The 16,962-nt window shown below is 35.0% G+C and overlaps 1 protein-coding gene across 1 annotated transcript; it reads right to left on the bottom strand.

Annotated features, from left to right (window-relative positions):
- Window positions 1-4,865: 4,865 nt before the first annotated feature.
- LOC111057061 lies at window positions 4,866-16,548 on the bottom strand. Its single transcript, XM_022344488.2, has 5 exons — window positions 16,380-16,548; window positions 14,308-14,427; window positions 11,317-11,549; window positions 8,113-8,364; window positions 4,866-5,725 (listed from the first exon to the last, which is right to left on the bottom strand). Exons 1-5 carry the CDS (start codon window positions 16,389-16,391, stop codon window positions 5,380-5,382), a joined length of 963 nt encoding a protein of 320 aa, XP_022200180.2. The 5' UTR covers window positions 16,392-16,548; the 3' UTR covers window positions 4,866-5,379.
- Between the last annotated feature and the right edge of the window lie 414 nt (window positions 16,549-16,962).

Raw genomic sequence — 16,962 nt, 5'->3', positions numbered from 1 at the left:
TATATCAGTATTTCTGTTTCTATCAACTCCAGTGCAGCCAAATAAACTTAGAAACCTCATTTCGGCAGCTTGAATACGACTAATTGAATAAAAACACAAATATGTTGTCAAATTCTACACAGTTTTATTCGGCACACGATCATGGTTTGAATTATGTTTTTATTCAATTATGGAACGGTTCTACAATATTGACAATGACTCAGTCGAATTTTTTGAATACGACTGTCTGTTCTCCGTGTGTTAATCCAATTCTCAATTCTATATAGGAGTGAGTGTATCAACAAACTAACCATTGATAATTATATTAAATACTTTATCGGATTGAATACGTTAGTTAGTACTCGTCATAACTGATAAATTAGAGGAAGCATTTCATAAGTAGAGTGAAAACATACTGGACATCTTTGAGCTTCATCTACAAAATCAGTCCAATAATAACAGGGCCATATAAGATACCCTATCAGCTCAACTAGGATTGGTGGAATAGACATATACATCATTGAAACCTGGGTGCAAAATCAGATTTTTACCAATAGCAGAAGAATGATAATTTCCAAGTCTAATTTATGAGCCTCCTTGAGAGATGAGCACTGCATAATAATCCACTCCACCGTACTGTAATTTCATTCTTGAGTAATGTAACTCATTTCTCAAGTGCATAAATCTTGCCGATACCATCATGACTCACTAATTCAAGTCGTATCTCATCCTTGCAAATATATACTCAACTGTACTCCGATCGAATAACACAGAAAGTGCAAGTTTTCCACCGGTTGAGTTCGAAAATTCAGAACTAAACTGGTTTTTGAGAAATGTTAGCTTGTCGGTGATGTCAGACTTGGTAACCTCAGACCGTAAAGTACACGGGTTGAGTCATTTGAAAAGTGAATTTTAGTGTCAAATGCTCTCAAGAAATCAATAGTTTGATACTGTATTCGATTGAAAATTGATTTTGGAGTTCACAGAGTTGGTTTCAAAGTTTGCAAATTATTGACTTAGTCGAAATTTAGTACAGTAATCAACTATAGTGAGGACCACGTTATAATGGCAGTGGAGGAAGATGGGAGAACAACGTTGCCGATCCTCCGTCTTGTCAATGCCTTATATAGATGATAGCTGATACAATTCTATTGATGTAATATTAACTGTTCATTCCAGTTAAATAATCAATGATATTTTATTAAGCAAGAAATTATATTTTTCAATAATTTCCATACTTAATTCGGAATATTTTGCTAATTAATTATTGATTCTACATTCTTTAAAGACGATCTGGCAACAGAGCAAAGCGAGATAGAGATAGCAAAAATAATGCAAATAATGCAATAACATGCAAAAAATGGGTTCTGGGTAGATAAATCTATGGTGAGGTCCACGTTATAACGGCAGTGGAGAAAGATAGCAGAACAACGTTGCGGATCCCCTGTCTTGTCAATGCCTTCTATATACGGTAGCTGATACAGGTTTATTGATGTTATATCAACTGTTCAGTCTCCTTTTAAATAATCAATCATTAAATTTTATTAAGCAAGAAATTATATTTTTCAATAATAACATAATAAATTTTATTGATAATGAAATATTTTGTTAATTAATTATCAATTATACATTGTTGAAAGACGATCTGGCAAAGCGAGAAAGAGATAGCGCTCTCCGCTTTGTTGAATGGAAGACAAGGAGAGCAATACCATTGCTAATCAAACACTGCCATTTTAACGTGGACCACACTATAGTTTATTTTTAAAAGTTGCAAATAATTAAAGAAATTGTGTCAAGATGAAATTAATCACTTGTAGGGATACTGTCATGATTGGAAACAAACCTGTACCAACTGCTTTCATCATTTTTGAATGCTAGTGAGTAGAAATGCTAGAGAAAAAAAAACAGAATTTATTGAGAGAGTCGAAATCTTAATTGAAGTTACTTAGGTTACTGGAAGGCGATCATCAATTATCATGCCCTGATGTAATTAATTAGTGAGCCTTTCGGTGAACTATTACTCCTAATGAGAAGTATTATATTGCTTGTAGATAAGTGAATCAAGTTCGATCAGATTTATTAGCAAGCTGATAATTCATTATTAATCTATCTAAATTGAACTTTGTGAATGATTGTTTATGACTCACCACTCTGTTTCTCATAATTCTCAAGTCGCAGTTCACTAGTTGTGATCCGAGTGGAATGTCAATGAATCAGTTGAAATATCGAGCTTAATCGAACTGATCCACCTAATATAAAGGCGAAGGTTATTAACTAATTTCTAAATTTGGCTTAGTGGTTTTACTTTCCTTGCCCTATTACCATAGGTAAGGAAAGTATTGCTTTCCGAAAAAAATTAAGGTACCCCATTTTCCAAATTCCCATACGTTTCAAGGTCCCCTGAGTCCAAAAAAGAGGTTTTTGGGTATTTGTCTGTATGTGTGTGTGTGTGTGTGTCTGTGTACACGATATCTCATCTCCCAACTACGATGTGGAAAAATACAAGAAACAGAAATAGGAGAAGCGTCAGTTGGAAATGAAAAAGGATTGATGATTGATTCTATTTATATACGACTACATTACAGAACATTTTAATTTTCCTTGCCCTATTACCATAGGTGAGGAAAGTATTGCTTTCCGAAAAAAATAAGGTACCCCATTTTCCAAATTCCATACGTTTCAAGGTCCCCTGAGTCCAAAAAAGTGGTTTTTGGGTATTGGTCTGTATGTGTGTGTGTATGTGTACACGATATCTCATCTCTCAATTAACGGAATGACTTGAAATTTGAAACTTAAGGTCCTTTCACTATAAGGCTCCGACACGAACATTCTCGATCAAATGCAATTCGAGATCGCGGCTAAAATGGCGAAAATGTTGTCAAAAAAAAGGTTTTTTCGAGATTTTCTCGAAAACGGCTCCAACGATTTTGATAAAATTCATACCTAGAAAAGTCATTAATAAGTTTTATCAACTGCTACAAGACCCATATCTGTAAAAATTTCAGGAGCACTGCACCATCTATGCAAAGTATGATTTTAGATTCTCAATTATCAGGCTTCAGAGACAAAATAAACAAAACATTTAAAGTGGAAAAGATTGAGCTTAAAAATCCATACAATTAATGTTTTGTAACATTTTCTCCTGAAATTGAAAATAAGCTCGAAATTCGAGAAAATGTGATTATTCAATTGCTAACTGTTGGCTACTGTTGATTCTATTAAATCATCCACTATGAAGAGATAGCAGACGTTGTGTGTCTGCAGCGTTATTGTCCTGTCACCAGCTGGCTCAGATCTTAGAAGAGTAGACTTGAGATGCGCGGGAACACTATAGTCAGTTGATCAATTTTCATAACGGCAAGGAAAGTTGTGTGAGTGCACCACACCAGATTTTTGTGTTTTGTTACGGTTTTGTATATGTTTAAACTGTTTAGCTTCAAAAAGAATTTCATTTCGAACTTTAGTTGGGTCTCGAAGCTTTCATACTGTATCTATTGTTCACTTTCCAGATAATTCACAAGCATATATGACATTCGTCTATGACGAAGGTGTGTTTCATATAGGATTTTATAATATATACCTTTAGGATTATATTCTTTATATAGGAGCGTCTCCTAGGTTAATCATAGCATGTAGCCTCAAGATGATAGAGCACTAGTCAAGCATACAACCTTGAGTACGCTTTTAAATGGTGCTTGTCCAGTGTGTTTTATCATAGAGGAAAGATAGCATAAGTGTTATAGAAATGGAAAGTGAAAATCGAAGTACCCCTTTTTGAATTATTTAAAATAGACAATTTTGAAGAAGGGTAGTTAGATTTTTACTTTTTATTTCTATTCATGAGTAGCTCTAACGAAGTATAAGTGTTATCTTTCCTCTATGGTAGGCTACTTTATGCACTACTCACATGGTGGGCTACTACTCACAAGCCCACATGAGGCGTTTTTTCGGACGAGTCGGCAAGGCAGAAAGCTCTTCGATTGGAGGCTGATTGGATTGGCGTTCGAGAATCAGCTGATAACCAATCCATATGAGGCGTTTTCCAGACGAGTCTGTAGAGTAAAAAGCTGTCCGATTGGCTGATGGGGTTTTTGTTCGAGAATCAGTTGACAACCAAGCCACACGAGGCGTTTTTCGGACGAGTCAACAGGGCAGGAAGCTCTGCCGATTGGCTGATTAGATTTGCGTTCGAGAATCAGCTGATAACCAATCCATATGAGGCGTTTTACAGACTAGTCTGCAGGGCAGGAAGCTCTTCGATTAGCTGATTGGGTTGGCCTACGAAAATCAACTGATAACCAGCCAATCGGAGAGCTTCCTACCCTGCCAACTCGTCTGAGAACGCTTCATGTGGCTTGGCCCTTATTGTCAGCTATTTTTGGTTCACAAGTATTGATTATCAGGTGCTAATAACGATAATAATTATTGTAGATAGAAGAGATTATACATTTTGTGCCAGGAATGATCCTTATATGAGTCTCATGTACTCGTATAAAGGAAAAAAACGAGAGATTCAATGATTTATAAAATACAACGATTTTTCTGAACCTCTGAAGAGTGGTGTCCAAGCTCTCAGCTGTGTGCTAGAGAAGCTGACCTATTTAAGGAGCCAGAGAAGATATCTTCCAATAGAGAACCACACTCATTCAATTTCTAAGTAAATTTTAACCTATATAATTATCATTATCCAATATACTTGGATTATTTAGGAACAGGTAAAGAAGCCCATGACTGATAATATATATCATTATCCAATATTTTTGAATCATCCATGAACAGGTAGAGAATTAATGGAACTCCACATAATGGTTTACCATTGTTCAAAAATAACTATTCAAACCTCGAAATAAGAAGATGGATCTATAGCTGAATGAAATGAACAAAAATACTTTTAGTACAGGAAATGGTAATTTATTGCTGATTTACACTATTTACATGTCGTTGAAATTCTCACCGAAATAGCGGGAACATTCAAACATGTTGACTGGTTATCGACACCTGGATTCATGGTGAACTTTCAAGTTCATTTCGGATCCTTGATGAATCTTCAAATCCACTCATTGTAGTTCTTAGTCCAGCTGTGTATCCCTCCTGAACTCTTCAGTTCACTTCCGAATGTTGGTGAACTTTAAAGTTCATTTCAGATCCTAGCTGAACTATTGACCCACACACAGTAGTTTCAAGTCCACCTCAGTTTCCTCAATGCACTCTCCAGTTCACTTCCGAATGTAGGTGAACTTTTGGGTTCATTTCGGATCCTAGCTGAACTATTGTATCCACTAAGAGTAGCTCTTGGTCCAGCTCCGTTTCCTCAAGGCACTTTTTAGTTCACTTCCGAATGAAAGTGAGCTTTTGAGTTTATTTCGGATCCATGCTGAACTTTCAAATCTACAGTAGTTCTTAGTCCACTTTAGTTTCCTCAATGCACTCTCCAGTCCAATTCCAAATCCAGTGTCGATCTCCAAGGTCTCCAGGATCTTCATGGTGTCTGTTTACTTCTGGGTCCATTCCTCGGGGTGGGGCGAGGTTGTACTCGACCGACCTTGCGATTTCCTCGGACATCTGGGGCAGATGAGCTCCGCTGGCGTGGAATCCTGTCTCGTCAGCGACATAGTTGACAGTGTAGGTCTGACCGTCGTCTCCGACGTACGAGTAGGATCCTGAGACGGAGTGGCCGGCCTGCTCGGGTCCGTACACCTTCAGTTGGCCTTGCGATTGGACGGAGATGCCGTTGTCTGATTCGAATCTGAGGAAAAGGAGGGAAATCGTTGAATTATGCATCTATTTTCAAGCAAGATTCCCACATATGGCTATAGTGAGGTTCACGTTATAATGGCAGTGGAGAAAGATAGCAGAACAACGTTGGTGATCCTCTTTCTTGTCAATGTGTTCAATAGCCGGTAGCTGATACTGGTTTATTGATGTAATATCTACTGTTCATTCTCGTTTTGAATAATCAATTTATTATATTTTATGAAGCAAGAAATTACATTTTTCAATGATTTCATAATGAGGTTTCCATAATTAAGATGCAATATTTTAAAAATTGATTATTAATTCTACATTTTTAAAGACGATCTGCCAACAAAGCAAAGCGAAAAAGAGTTAGCGCTATCCGCTTTGTTGAATGACAGACAAGGATAGCAATACCATTGCTAATTAAACACTGCCTGATTAAACGTGGACCTGAATATAAGTACACACACATCGATTTTTGTTCGTACGATATTTTTCCGTCCCTTTGAATTCTATCAGATTAAACGAAACTTTTAAAACATTATCTGTTTGAAATCATCTGATTCATCTAATAGAATTTATTAGGTCGGCCAAAAAAAATAAATTCTATTAGATAAAACAGATGATTTCAAACAGATAATGTTTTAAAAGTTTCGTTTAATCTGATAGAATTCAAAGGGACGGCAAAATATCGTACGAACAAAACTCGATGTGTATGTGCATGACTTATCAGTGGATGTTTCGAATCTCAATCAAACGATCAAAAGTTTAAATACAAAATGCATTATGTAAAACAAAAAACATCACAAAGCGTTTGGAGATGCTGTTATCTGATTCGAATCTAAGGGGAAACGGAAAGATACTTGAAATCCAAATCATACATTATGCATAACATGAAACTTCAGAATGGGTTTGTTATCGGAATTTTTGAGAATTTTAAATAACTAACTGGAACAATTGTTATTGAAGCAATTTGTAAATGACAGAAATGCGAAAATATTCAGTAGATTTGTATTGATTAACCGTATTTGATACTGTAATTGAGTAATTAAGATATAATGTCATAATGTTCAAATACAGAGCTTTGGTTAAACACCAAGTTTGGCCCAAACAATTGACAAAACAAGTTCGTTCAAGTATTATTTGATTGCATCTTGTTGGCCGATTCAGAATTTATAGCTCTCTCATTTCGAAAATTCACAAAATGGCTGATCATGATAGAGGAAGCAGCTAGTGCTTCCCCCTGATTGGACTAGGCCGAGCAATAGGAGACTCCCAATGTGTTTTCAAGCTTCCTCCTTCATTTAGCTACTGACCAATAGTGTTCGACTCAAACCTCTATATTGAGAAGGCTCCACCTCTTCTTCGCGTGGCAAAACATCACTGAAGTTTGCATTGGATCATTATGTTTTTATAGGAGCGACGTGGAAGTGGCAAAAAGTCAGTGCTACTCAAGCGCCACATCACATGAGAATTAAGCCTTATAAATCATTGGAGCTTGATTCTCACAGTATTAGTGAAGGTGACGGACACCGTCTAGACATATAACTATCCTGAGTTGTAATTCTTGACTATTTCCTATCAAGTTTAGCTGAGTGAGCTCAAATAGTCTCAAGAAGAACCCATGGAGATGATATTTTCACTCTATAAGGCTAGGCGCACACCAGTTAGTCAAGACGAGACAAGACATGATCAGACACGTTTAGTTACAATACTTCTCATTTTTGCTTATGACGCAACTCACACTGATTAGTCATTGCAATTAGACATGTCTTCATAGGCAACTATGTGAAGTATTGTGACTGATCATGTCTTGACCTTATGTGAAGTATTGTGACTAAACGTGTCTGATCATGTCTTGTCTTGACTTGACTAACTGGTGTGCGCCTAGCATAATGCTCATGAGTTCTAATTGGACTATCTAAAAAAAATTCTTGAAATTTAATTGCCATGAGTTCTAAAATTTGACTTAAATTGCTCATCCTTGCCGAACAAGTATGATAAAGTCTTGAAAAATCACAATATACTCACTGTAAAAAACAAGCTCTCTGATTTTTATATGTGATAATTCAGATTAGGAAGTGTATTCTGAACTCCGAAATAAATTTAAAATTCCGAATAAATAATAAAATTATTCATTTGTTACAATATAGTAGAATATTTCTAATCGATTTATCAATTCGAACCATCTTAATTCAAAATTCATAGTTTTCATGTTTATTTTGGACTAAAATTTTATAAAGATTGTATACCTGAAACTCTAACCTTATCTTGGACTTTGTCACCTGGAATTTTGAAGAAAATTGTACAAGGACTGCCTTATCATTTTATCCATCAATGTTATTAAATTAGTGTCATTTGCATTGTAAATGAATAAATGAATAGGAATAAACTCACCCATAAGTGAAAGCCGATCCATCATCGCTGATATCCTGCTGTTGTCTGACAATGTTGGCGCTGGGAATCTGGTGGGCGGAACGGAATCCGGCAGCTGATGCTGAGCTGTACTGTTGGGCGGCAGCTGATTTGGCGGCGAAAGCAGCTGATTGGTCGGCGACGTAGTGGGAGGCAGCTGATTGGTCGAACTGGGCGGAGTATTGGACGGGTGAGTAGTGGATTGGAGCGGGCTGGGCTACGACTACAGATTTCCTGTCCAATTAAAATAAATTATGTAACATTCTTCCATTTTCTTATTATAACTACTTTAAAATTTGAGGAATATGGAGGGGTAACAATGGAAACACAAAACATCAAACATTTTTGAAAATGTATCTTCCCATGAGCAACAGATGCTCTTTTGTATCTTCTCAGAAGCAACGTGTAGCATCCGAAAAAATACACAAAAAGCTTTAATGTCTTTCTGAATCAACTACTGTCAACATGAACCAAATAATGTTTAATTTTTCCTTTTTCTTATTGTAACAACTTCGAAATTTGGGGAATTTAAAGGGGCTACAATCACTGATTCCTGTTCAAATAAAACAATTTTTTTTGCATTTTACATTTTCTTATATTGTAACAGCTTTGAAACCTGAAAAAAGAATCGATCTCATAAGGTTTTCCATTGTAACAAATCCTCATATCACAAACTGTCTGATTTGAGTTTATGTTCAGTCCAGGTCCTGTAGCTTTGCCTATTGGCGGAGGGTCACTAGACTACAATAATACCCGTTCAAAAACATCAACAAATTTTGAAAATTTATCTTTCCTCAAGCAACAGATGCTCTTTCTCAACTTCTCGAAAGCAACAAGTTGCATCCGAGAAGATACGCAAGGAGCTTTAATGTCTTTTCATAAGCAACAATTGCTCTTTTTTATCTTCTAAAAAGTTACGTGTTGCATCCTAAAAAATACACAAGGAACTTTAACGTCTGTCCAAAAGCAGCAGATGTTCTTCTGTATCTACTCAAAAGTTACATGTTGCATCCGAAAAGATACACAAGGAGCTTCAACGTCTTTCCATAAGCAACAGATGCTCTTTTGTACCTTCTCAATAGCAACGTGTTGCATCCGAAAAGATACACAAGGAGCTTCAACGTCTTTCCATAAGCAACAGATGCTCTTTTGTACCTTCTCAATAGCAACGTGTTGCATCCGAAAAGATACACAAGGAGCTTCAACGTCTTTCCATAAGCAACAGATTCTCCTTAGTATCTTCTTAGAAGCAACGTGTTGTATCCGAAAAGATACACAAGAAGCTTCAAGTAGCTTTAATGTCTTTCCATAAGAAACAGATGCTTTCTTGTATCTTCTCAGAAGCAACGTGTTGCATCCGAGAAGATACACAAGGAGCTTCAACGTCTTTACATAAGCAAATTATGCTCCTTTTTATCTTCTTAGAAGCAACGTGTTGCATCCGAAAAGATACACAAGAAGCTTTTTGGAGTTACATCCTTCTAGCACAACACAGCTCATCAACAACTGACATTCGTTCAACATTCTCTTTTCATTGTTGGTGATACTTTGCAACTCTCTCATCCATATTGTAACAAACATAAATAAAGAACTCTAATCTAATCCTAGAATGAAATTGCTAATAAGCCTCTGAAATGAAATTGAAATTGAAATCCATGAAGAATCTCTGTGTGTACGGAGCTTCCTCCAAGGAAACTGTGTAGGGAGCTTTCTCCACCTAGGGATCTAGGGTCTCTGTAGAGCCTGATGTTCTCTCAAAGCTGTGAATATTAACCCGCGAACCATATAATGTTGCAAAAACAACGGAGGCAAAGCTACGAGACGCGAACTGAGGCTCAACTTATACGACTCAGGTCGAGAAGAAACTCGACTCCAGTCGAGATCATAATGTGTTTTCAAATGGTGACGTCGCGGAGACTAGAATCGACTGGTCTGAGTGTCACCATTTGGAAACACATGCTCGCGACCTGAGTCGCTTAAGTGTGAATTGAACCAAACTGTGCCACCGGAATGTGTCAGCCAGGCAAATTAGTCAAGTAAGAAAACAATAGATCACAAGATGATTATGTTAATCAAAATGTTTGATACGTTTCAATCTATGAAACACCATTGATCTTGTTTGAAGTTACAATCCAGAAGTAATCCAAAGTAATCTGGATTGAACTTGCTCTGGTACAAAGAAAAGTGATCAACTGTAGATAAATCTAGATAAAATAATTTCAGCTTCCAACCAAATATCGATGTAGCCACATTGTGTGAAATCACTACTTTTACATGCAAGCTCATGTCCCTTAATACATTCAACCTAGAGAAAGCAGTCGTACCTTATCATGTCGAATACGAGCTGACAAAATATCGTCTGGTACAAGCAAACTCAACCATTATGTAGCCTGAGAAAATAACTTTGAGCTTCAACTGACCAAATATCAATGTTGCCAGATTGTGTGAAATTACTACTTTACCATGCAAGCCCATGTACCTAAATATATATAAGCTAAACAAAGCAGTCGTATGTTATGTTGAATCTGAGCTGACAAAATATTTTCTGGTACAAGCAAACTCCTCAACCAAAATGTAGCCTGAATAAAATACTTTGAGCTCTCCTAACTAATCAAATATCGATCTTGTCAGAATTTGTGAAATCATTACTTTCTCATGCAAGCTTATTTACCTTAATAATTAATCACATAATACAATTTAAACGAAGCTGTCGTTCTCCTGAACAGTGTTGTCATGTTGAATTTGAGCTTGCGACAGAATCAGAAATTCTCTGCGATGATTGTAGGAAAGTCTATGAATTTTTATCCTGACTAATTCCACAAGAACCAAACAGAGAAGTCTTTTTACGAAAAGTCATCTCTGATTGGTTCTCGTGAAATAATTCAGGATTAGATTTAACCGGCTTTTATGCAACCAGCATCCAATCTCATACAATATGGCAACGCCGGTATTTGGTAGGCTAGTAGCTAGAGTTCCAACTTATCTTATCTAGGCTATGATTTCTAATAATTTCGGGAATATTTGTATCATTTTTATTATTTTCAAATTTCACCTTGAAACAGCTTACTGGGTAGCTGGTATCCAGGTGATGCTGGTATTTTAGTTGACTAGCAGCCCATGTTCAAAATTATCCCATCTCAACTATGATTTCTAATCATTTTGGTAATATTTTCATAATTTTTTTACCTTGCAGCAGCATACTGGGCAGCTGGAGCAGCCTGTCTGTAGTAAGCTGCAGCGGGCTGTACAGCGGATGCTCTCACGGCAACAGGAGCAACGGGAGCAACGGGAGTGACGGCGACGTGTTGCACGGCTGGTGCAACGTGCTGCACGACAGGAGCAACGTGTTGCACAACTGGTGCAACGTGTTGCACGGGTGCAGCGCGGGACAGAGCAGCGCCCGTCTCAATGCTGAATCCCTGTGGAAAAATTGCGAAAGTTTTTGAAAATATCCATAATAGAACTTTTGATATAAATAATGACGTATTGTAAGAGATATGATAGAAATATAAATTAGTCTATTCTTCTAATGTGAGTTTATTATCTCTACTACTCTGAGTTCTAATGACATTGGCCATCCACACTCAGTTGAATTTCACTGTCTCGCAGAACAAATTTTGTTCTTGTACAAAGTACAATGATTTTCCTTTACATCAATGCCACAAAAATATCTATAAAAATATCAAAAATTGGAAATAATGGGTGGATAGATAGTTATGGTAGATACTTCAGATTTCAAGTTTGGAAGTTCATAATCCTTTGTTCATGGGAATAAAGAGTCTTCTTGTACAGAGTTCAGAATGAACTCTGAGAGAATGAACGAATTCATGGCCGTTCTTGAGATACTAGAGTAGCTTCGGTTTAGTCTATTCTCCTAATGTCAGTTTATTATGTCTATTCTGTTGAGTTCTAATGAATTAGTTCAGTTCATACTCATTAATAATATCAAGTTTGTTTTTTGGTCCTGCAGAGTTATTTTTATATTTAAATCATATCATATATAAAATATATGAAGATTTCCGATTTTAGTGATATGTAATGTGAAATGAAGAGCTCCATTCCAAAACCTGCTAAGTCAACTTTTTCCGATTTCTGTTTTTCAGGTTATATCTCATCAATACATATGACTTTATCATTTGCTAGTGTGTTTCTTGCCAAACCCTGCTTCTTAAAGCTGTAATCATCATTGAAAAATTTATTTTTTCCAAAACCTGTCAAGTCAACTAATCCTTTTTTCCAATCCATGCCAAGTGACTGCGCATGTGCAGTTTTATTTCTACAAAGTTGGTTAGATAATTGAAAAACACATTTGAAAATAATACATATTATTCTTTTAATAATGAATCAACTTCCAGCAAGAATTCGTTGGCACAGAGCATACAGTGATTCAGCAACAGTTTTTCCCAATTTGCCAACAAATTATGTTTTCGGTTTTGGAATGAAGCTCTTCGAATATTTCTTTCATGTTTTTTTTGGTCCTGCAAAATTATTTCTATATTCAAATCATATCATATATAAAATATATAAAGATTTCCTTTTTGAGTGATAATAATGTGAGATATTTCTTCCATGTTTGGTTTTGAAGCATCTAAATTTTGAAAATCTACTTTGTGAAAATAATTAGGGACTGAAAATTTTGTGAAGTGAACAACTACAAGACTTAACTTATTTCGTACTATGTGTAACCTTATCTAAATTTGGGAGAGGAATAGCACCAAGGTTACCTTATTTTCCCTCTCCCTATCATTTTGATGATGTACTTATTGTATGAATCGAAAAAAATGAAGAATAAATATCCCGGATTCGTTCACCGATACTGGCTTGTGGTGAACATCTTTTGATCAGCACAAAATTATTGATATATCCCCTATTCAATACCTTAGAATGAGCAATCTATACAAATATTGTATAGTGTTGTTCTCTGCCAATACTATCGATACTATAATCGATATTACTATATTATATTAAACTTTATCGATTGATTGATTCATACAATAAGTATATCATTGAAAATTATAGGGAGAGAAGAAATAAGGTAACCTTATGCTATTCCTCTCCCAAATTAAGATAAGGTTACACATAGTCCGAAATTGGTAAAGTCTTGTAGTTGTTAACTTCACAGAATTCTCAGTTCTTTATTATTTTCACAAAGTAGATTTTCAAAATTTAGATACTTCAAAACCAAACATGAAAGGAATATTTCACATTATCACTAATATAGGAAATCTTCATATATTGAAGAAATAATTTTTCAGGACCAAGAAACAAACTTGATATTATAAATGAGTATGAATTGAACTAATTCATTAGAACTCAGGTGAATAGACAGAATAAACTCACATTGGCTGGCAGACGACCAACAGGTCATGTCATAATATATATATATTTGTGTAATCATCAAATTATTATTGATTGAGTGTCATGTTATGTTTTTTCTTGTATCAATAAATATATTTTCTATTCTATTCTATTTTCTAACTCACATTGGGAGAATAGACAAAACTGAAGTTACTCTAGTATCTCAAGAACGAACATGAATTCGTTCGTTCTCTCAGAGTTTATTCTGATTTTCAAAATTTAGATGCTTCAAAACCAAACATGGAAGACATATTTTACATTATTATCACTAAAATAGGAAATCTTCATATATTAAAGGAATAATTTTGCAGGACCGAAAAACAGACTTGATATTATAAATGAGTATAAATTGAACTAATTGATTGAAACTCAGGTGAATAGACAGAACTGAAGTTACTCTAAAGTCCCAGAGATATTACTTTTAACATGAAGAGGAGAAGCCGATTTCTTCTTCCACAGTTTGTAGCCTCAAAACAGAGTATTGAAGAGGAGTGAGCATGCTGCGCGTAATTGGATGCTGACACAGACAAAGTAGGGAAACTTCTGTTAGGTAGTAAGAGTGATTAGTAAAGGAAAGAGCATTGAGCCTCTCTATTTTCGAGAGAGAGCCATGTAAAAAGTAATATCTCTCGGACTATAGTATTTCAAGAACGAACATGAATTGTTCATTCTCTCAGAGTTTATTCTGAACTCTATACGAAAATATTTTGTGCTATTCCTGTCCCAGATTTACTATTATATTATAATACTATTTACTACTATACGAGACTCGTATAAATCGATATTTGGATGAATGGAAATTGATAGTGTTTGACATACCTGAGGACGGTTGGTGAGGGTGTATTGGTGACCGCCACTGCTTGGAAGCACCACGTGGGAGTTGTATGGCACCTGGGGTGCGGCCAAAGCCAAAGCCAGCACGCTGGATAGAACGATCGACTGCAACAGAAATAGATGATTAATCATTTCAGAAATATATTATATAACAGAATGAAATGGATTGAAAAGATAATTATTCGTATTCGACTATTAGCTCTAGCTCTCGCTTTTTTATGAAGTAGCAGTAATTGTCTTGTAGAATTATTATTTCATTTATCAGAATTAGAATTATTCTGAATGTATTTCCAAAATACATCCAATAATCACATAGTTGAAGATTGAGAAAAGGGATTGTAAAATTATACTGTATAATAGAATAATATGAATACAGATGTAAATTAATGAGATATTGCATGTATCCATTCATTTATACAATAAGTACATTATCAAAATGACAAGAAGAGAAAAAATAAGGTGACCTTGTGCTATTCCTCTCCCAAATTTAGATAACACATAGTCCGAAATAGGTTAAGTCTTGTAGTTCTTCAATTCACAAAATTTTCAGTCCTCAAGTATTTTCACAAACTAGATTTTCAAATTTAGATGCTTCAAAACTAAACAAAGAAGGATATTTTCACATTATAATAACTAAAATGAGGAATATTCAAATTTCAATGAATTGATAATTATAATCAATAATATGAATGTTGAGAAGTAGACATAAAAAGTATCGCATTCTTAATGAATAGATAGTAAATGATGCACAACTATGGACGAATAGTAGCGTAGAAGAATATGAAAGAGTATAGGTTGATTGGAAAAATAATTGATAGATTATATAAATTATATTTAGAAACAGAATCATCAATGGAATATTGGGAGCAACTATGGAAGAATGATTTTGAGAATATAATAGATCCAACAATACAAAGATAATTTTCCACTACTTCTCGAATTTTAGAACTTTATTAAGCTTTACTAAGTAAGGTAGTTAACGATTATTAAATTTGCAGACTCAAAAAATCAATGTTGAATTATAGCATAATATAATAGCAGTCTGATTTTTATGATTGGAAGCTATTATCTTCTACTCACGTTTGAGATGTTTTAATCATAAAACAAATACTGCTATTATATGCTCTAATTCAAGTTTCCAAAATTGATATTGACAAGCAGTTTGTGATGGAGAGAAACAAATAATTGAACACAGAAATATAGAAATGAAACATAGAAATTGATGTTCTTGTAAATTCTTACAGTGATGAGTTCTAGCCTAGTTTTTGGAAAGTCTCACTAGCTTCATTCATTTATTTATTTATCTATTTACAATGCAAATAACAATAATGTAATAACATTGAAAGATAAAATAATAAGGTAGTCCTTGTGCTATTTTTCTTCCAAATTCATTGGTGACAAAGTCCAAGATGAGGTTAGAATTTTACGTGTACAAATTTTATAAAATTTTTGTCCAAAATAAACATTAAAACTATAAATTCATCCAATGAGCTAAACGTTGAATGTTGAATCTATTCGAAATGTGAATATACTATTGAAAAAAATGTTTGCACTCATTCTGTATTATTTTGAGAGTTGTTTGAGATATTGGAAACTTCTCATTATATTTGTCAAGAATGTATGAAATAACAACATTGAGTTTGGATGTTTAGTGATGGAATTTCAACTAATATAAACTTTGAGTGCTGGTTGCACAAAAGCCGGTTGAATTTCAACCGATATTAATTCTACGAGAACCAAAACGCCTTCTAGGTTTTTTCAAAAACGCCTTCCCTGATTGGCTTCCGTAAAATTAATCATGGTTAAAATTTATCCGGCGTTTGTGCAACCGGTCCTAAGGATGTCAATATCGGGGAAAATGTATGAGTATGAAAATCAATAAGTGAATAATACGATAATAGGTTGAAATGAAATAAATACTTATTATAAAAAATTATCGTCATGCAGTGTAGTTCAGGAATAGTGTACTATTCCAATTGGAAAATGAAAATTTAATAAGTAATTTCCCAAGTATTGAACGGCAACTATGATGAAAAATTATAGAAATAAAGACTCACCAGGGATTTCATGTTGACAAGCCGGGCTCAAACTGATCAGTGACTCTGTTGGAAACAATCTCGACTTATATATGATTCTAGAACATCTTCCAATTTTTTTGCAAATTTGCAGTGGACCTTAGAGTGGATGAGGGGCTGAACAAGGTTTTCAAACTGCCAATTCCACCCCAAAGCATTCTGGAACCGGATTTTCATGAGTGACGAGCAGGCTATAAAGTTGAAGACGCCCGCAGAGTGTGGGATGAATTTCAGTTTCAAAAAAATAAACTAGAACCTGCAAATTGATGAAAAAATTTGTATCGACAGCGAATCAAGTTCACGCGATCAATTTTATAGAGTTGTTTCATTATCGACTGGAATTTCAGTGTGTGGTTGTAAAATTGGTGAAGTATTGTTGTCGAGACAGTTCTGAAACTTGTTTTCGTACAATGACAGTGTGGTAATTGAATTTACTGGTACCAATTACAAGAATATAATCTAATAAACATTTGTAATTGAAGAAGTTCGAGGAAACATGATTTTTAACTCCAATACTCTTAATTGATAACCAATGGAGTTAGCCACTCCAACATTGTATTATTGT

Source organism: Nilaparvata lugens, chromosome 11 (assembly GCF_014356525.2).
Source record: "Nilaparvata lugens isolate BPH chromosome 11, ASM1435652v1, whole genome shotgun sequence".
Taxonomy (NCBI): domain Eukaryota; kingdom Metazoa; phylum Arthropoda; class Insecta; order Hemiptera; family Delphacidae; genus Nilaparvata; species Nilaparvata lugens.
This window is presented reverse-complemented; position numbering and strand designations above follow the sequence as displayed.

Bases quoted from the DNA above. Each gene is read 5' to 3' on its own strand.
- LOC111057061 (XM_022344488.2), bottom strand. The intron at 11,550-14,307 runs GTATGTCAAACA...ATTTTTCCACAG, and splicing joins CCCTCACCAACCGTCCTCAG to GGATTCAGCATTGAGACGGG. The intron at 5,726-8,112 runs GTGAGTTTATTC...CCTTTTCCTCAG, and splicing joins GGATCGGCTTTCACTTATGG to ATTCGAATCAGACAACGGCA.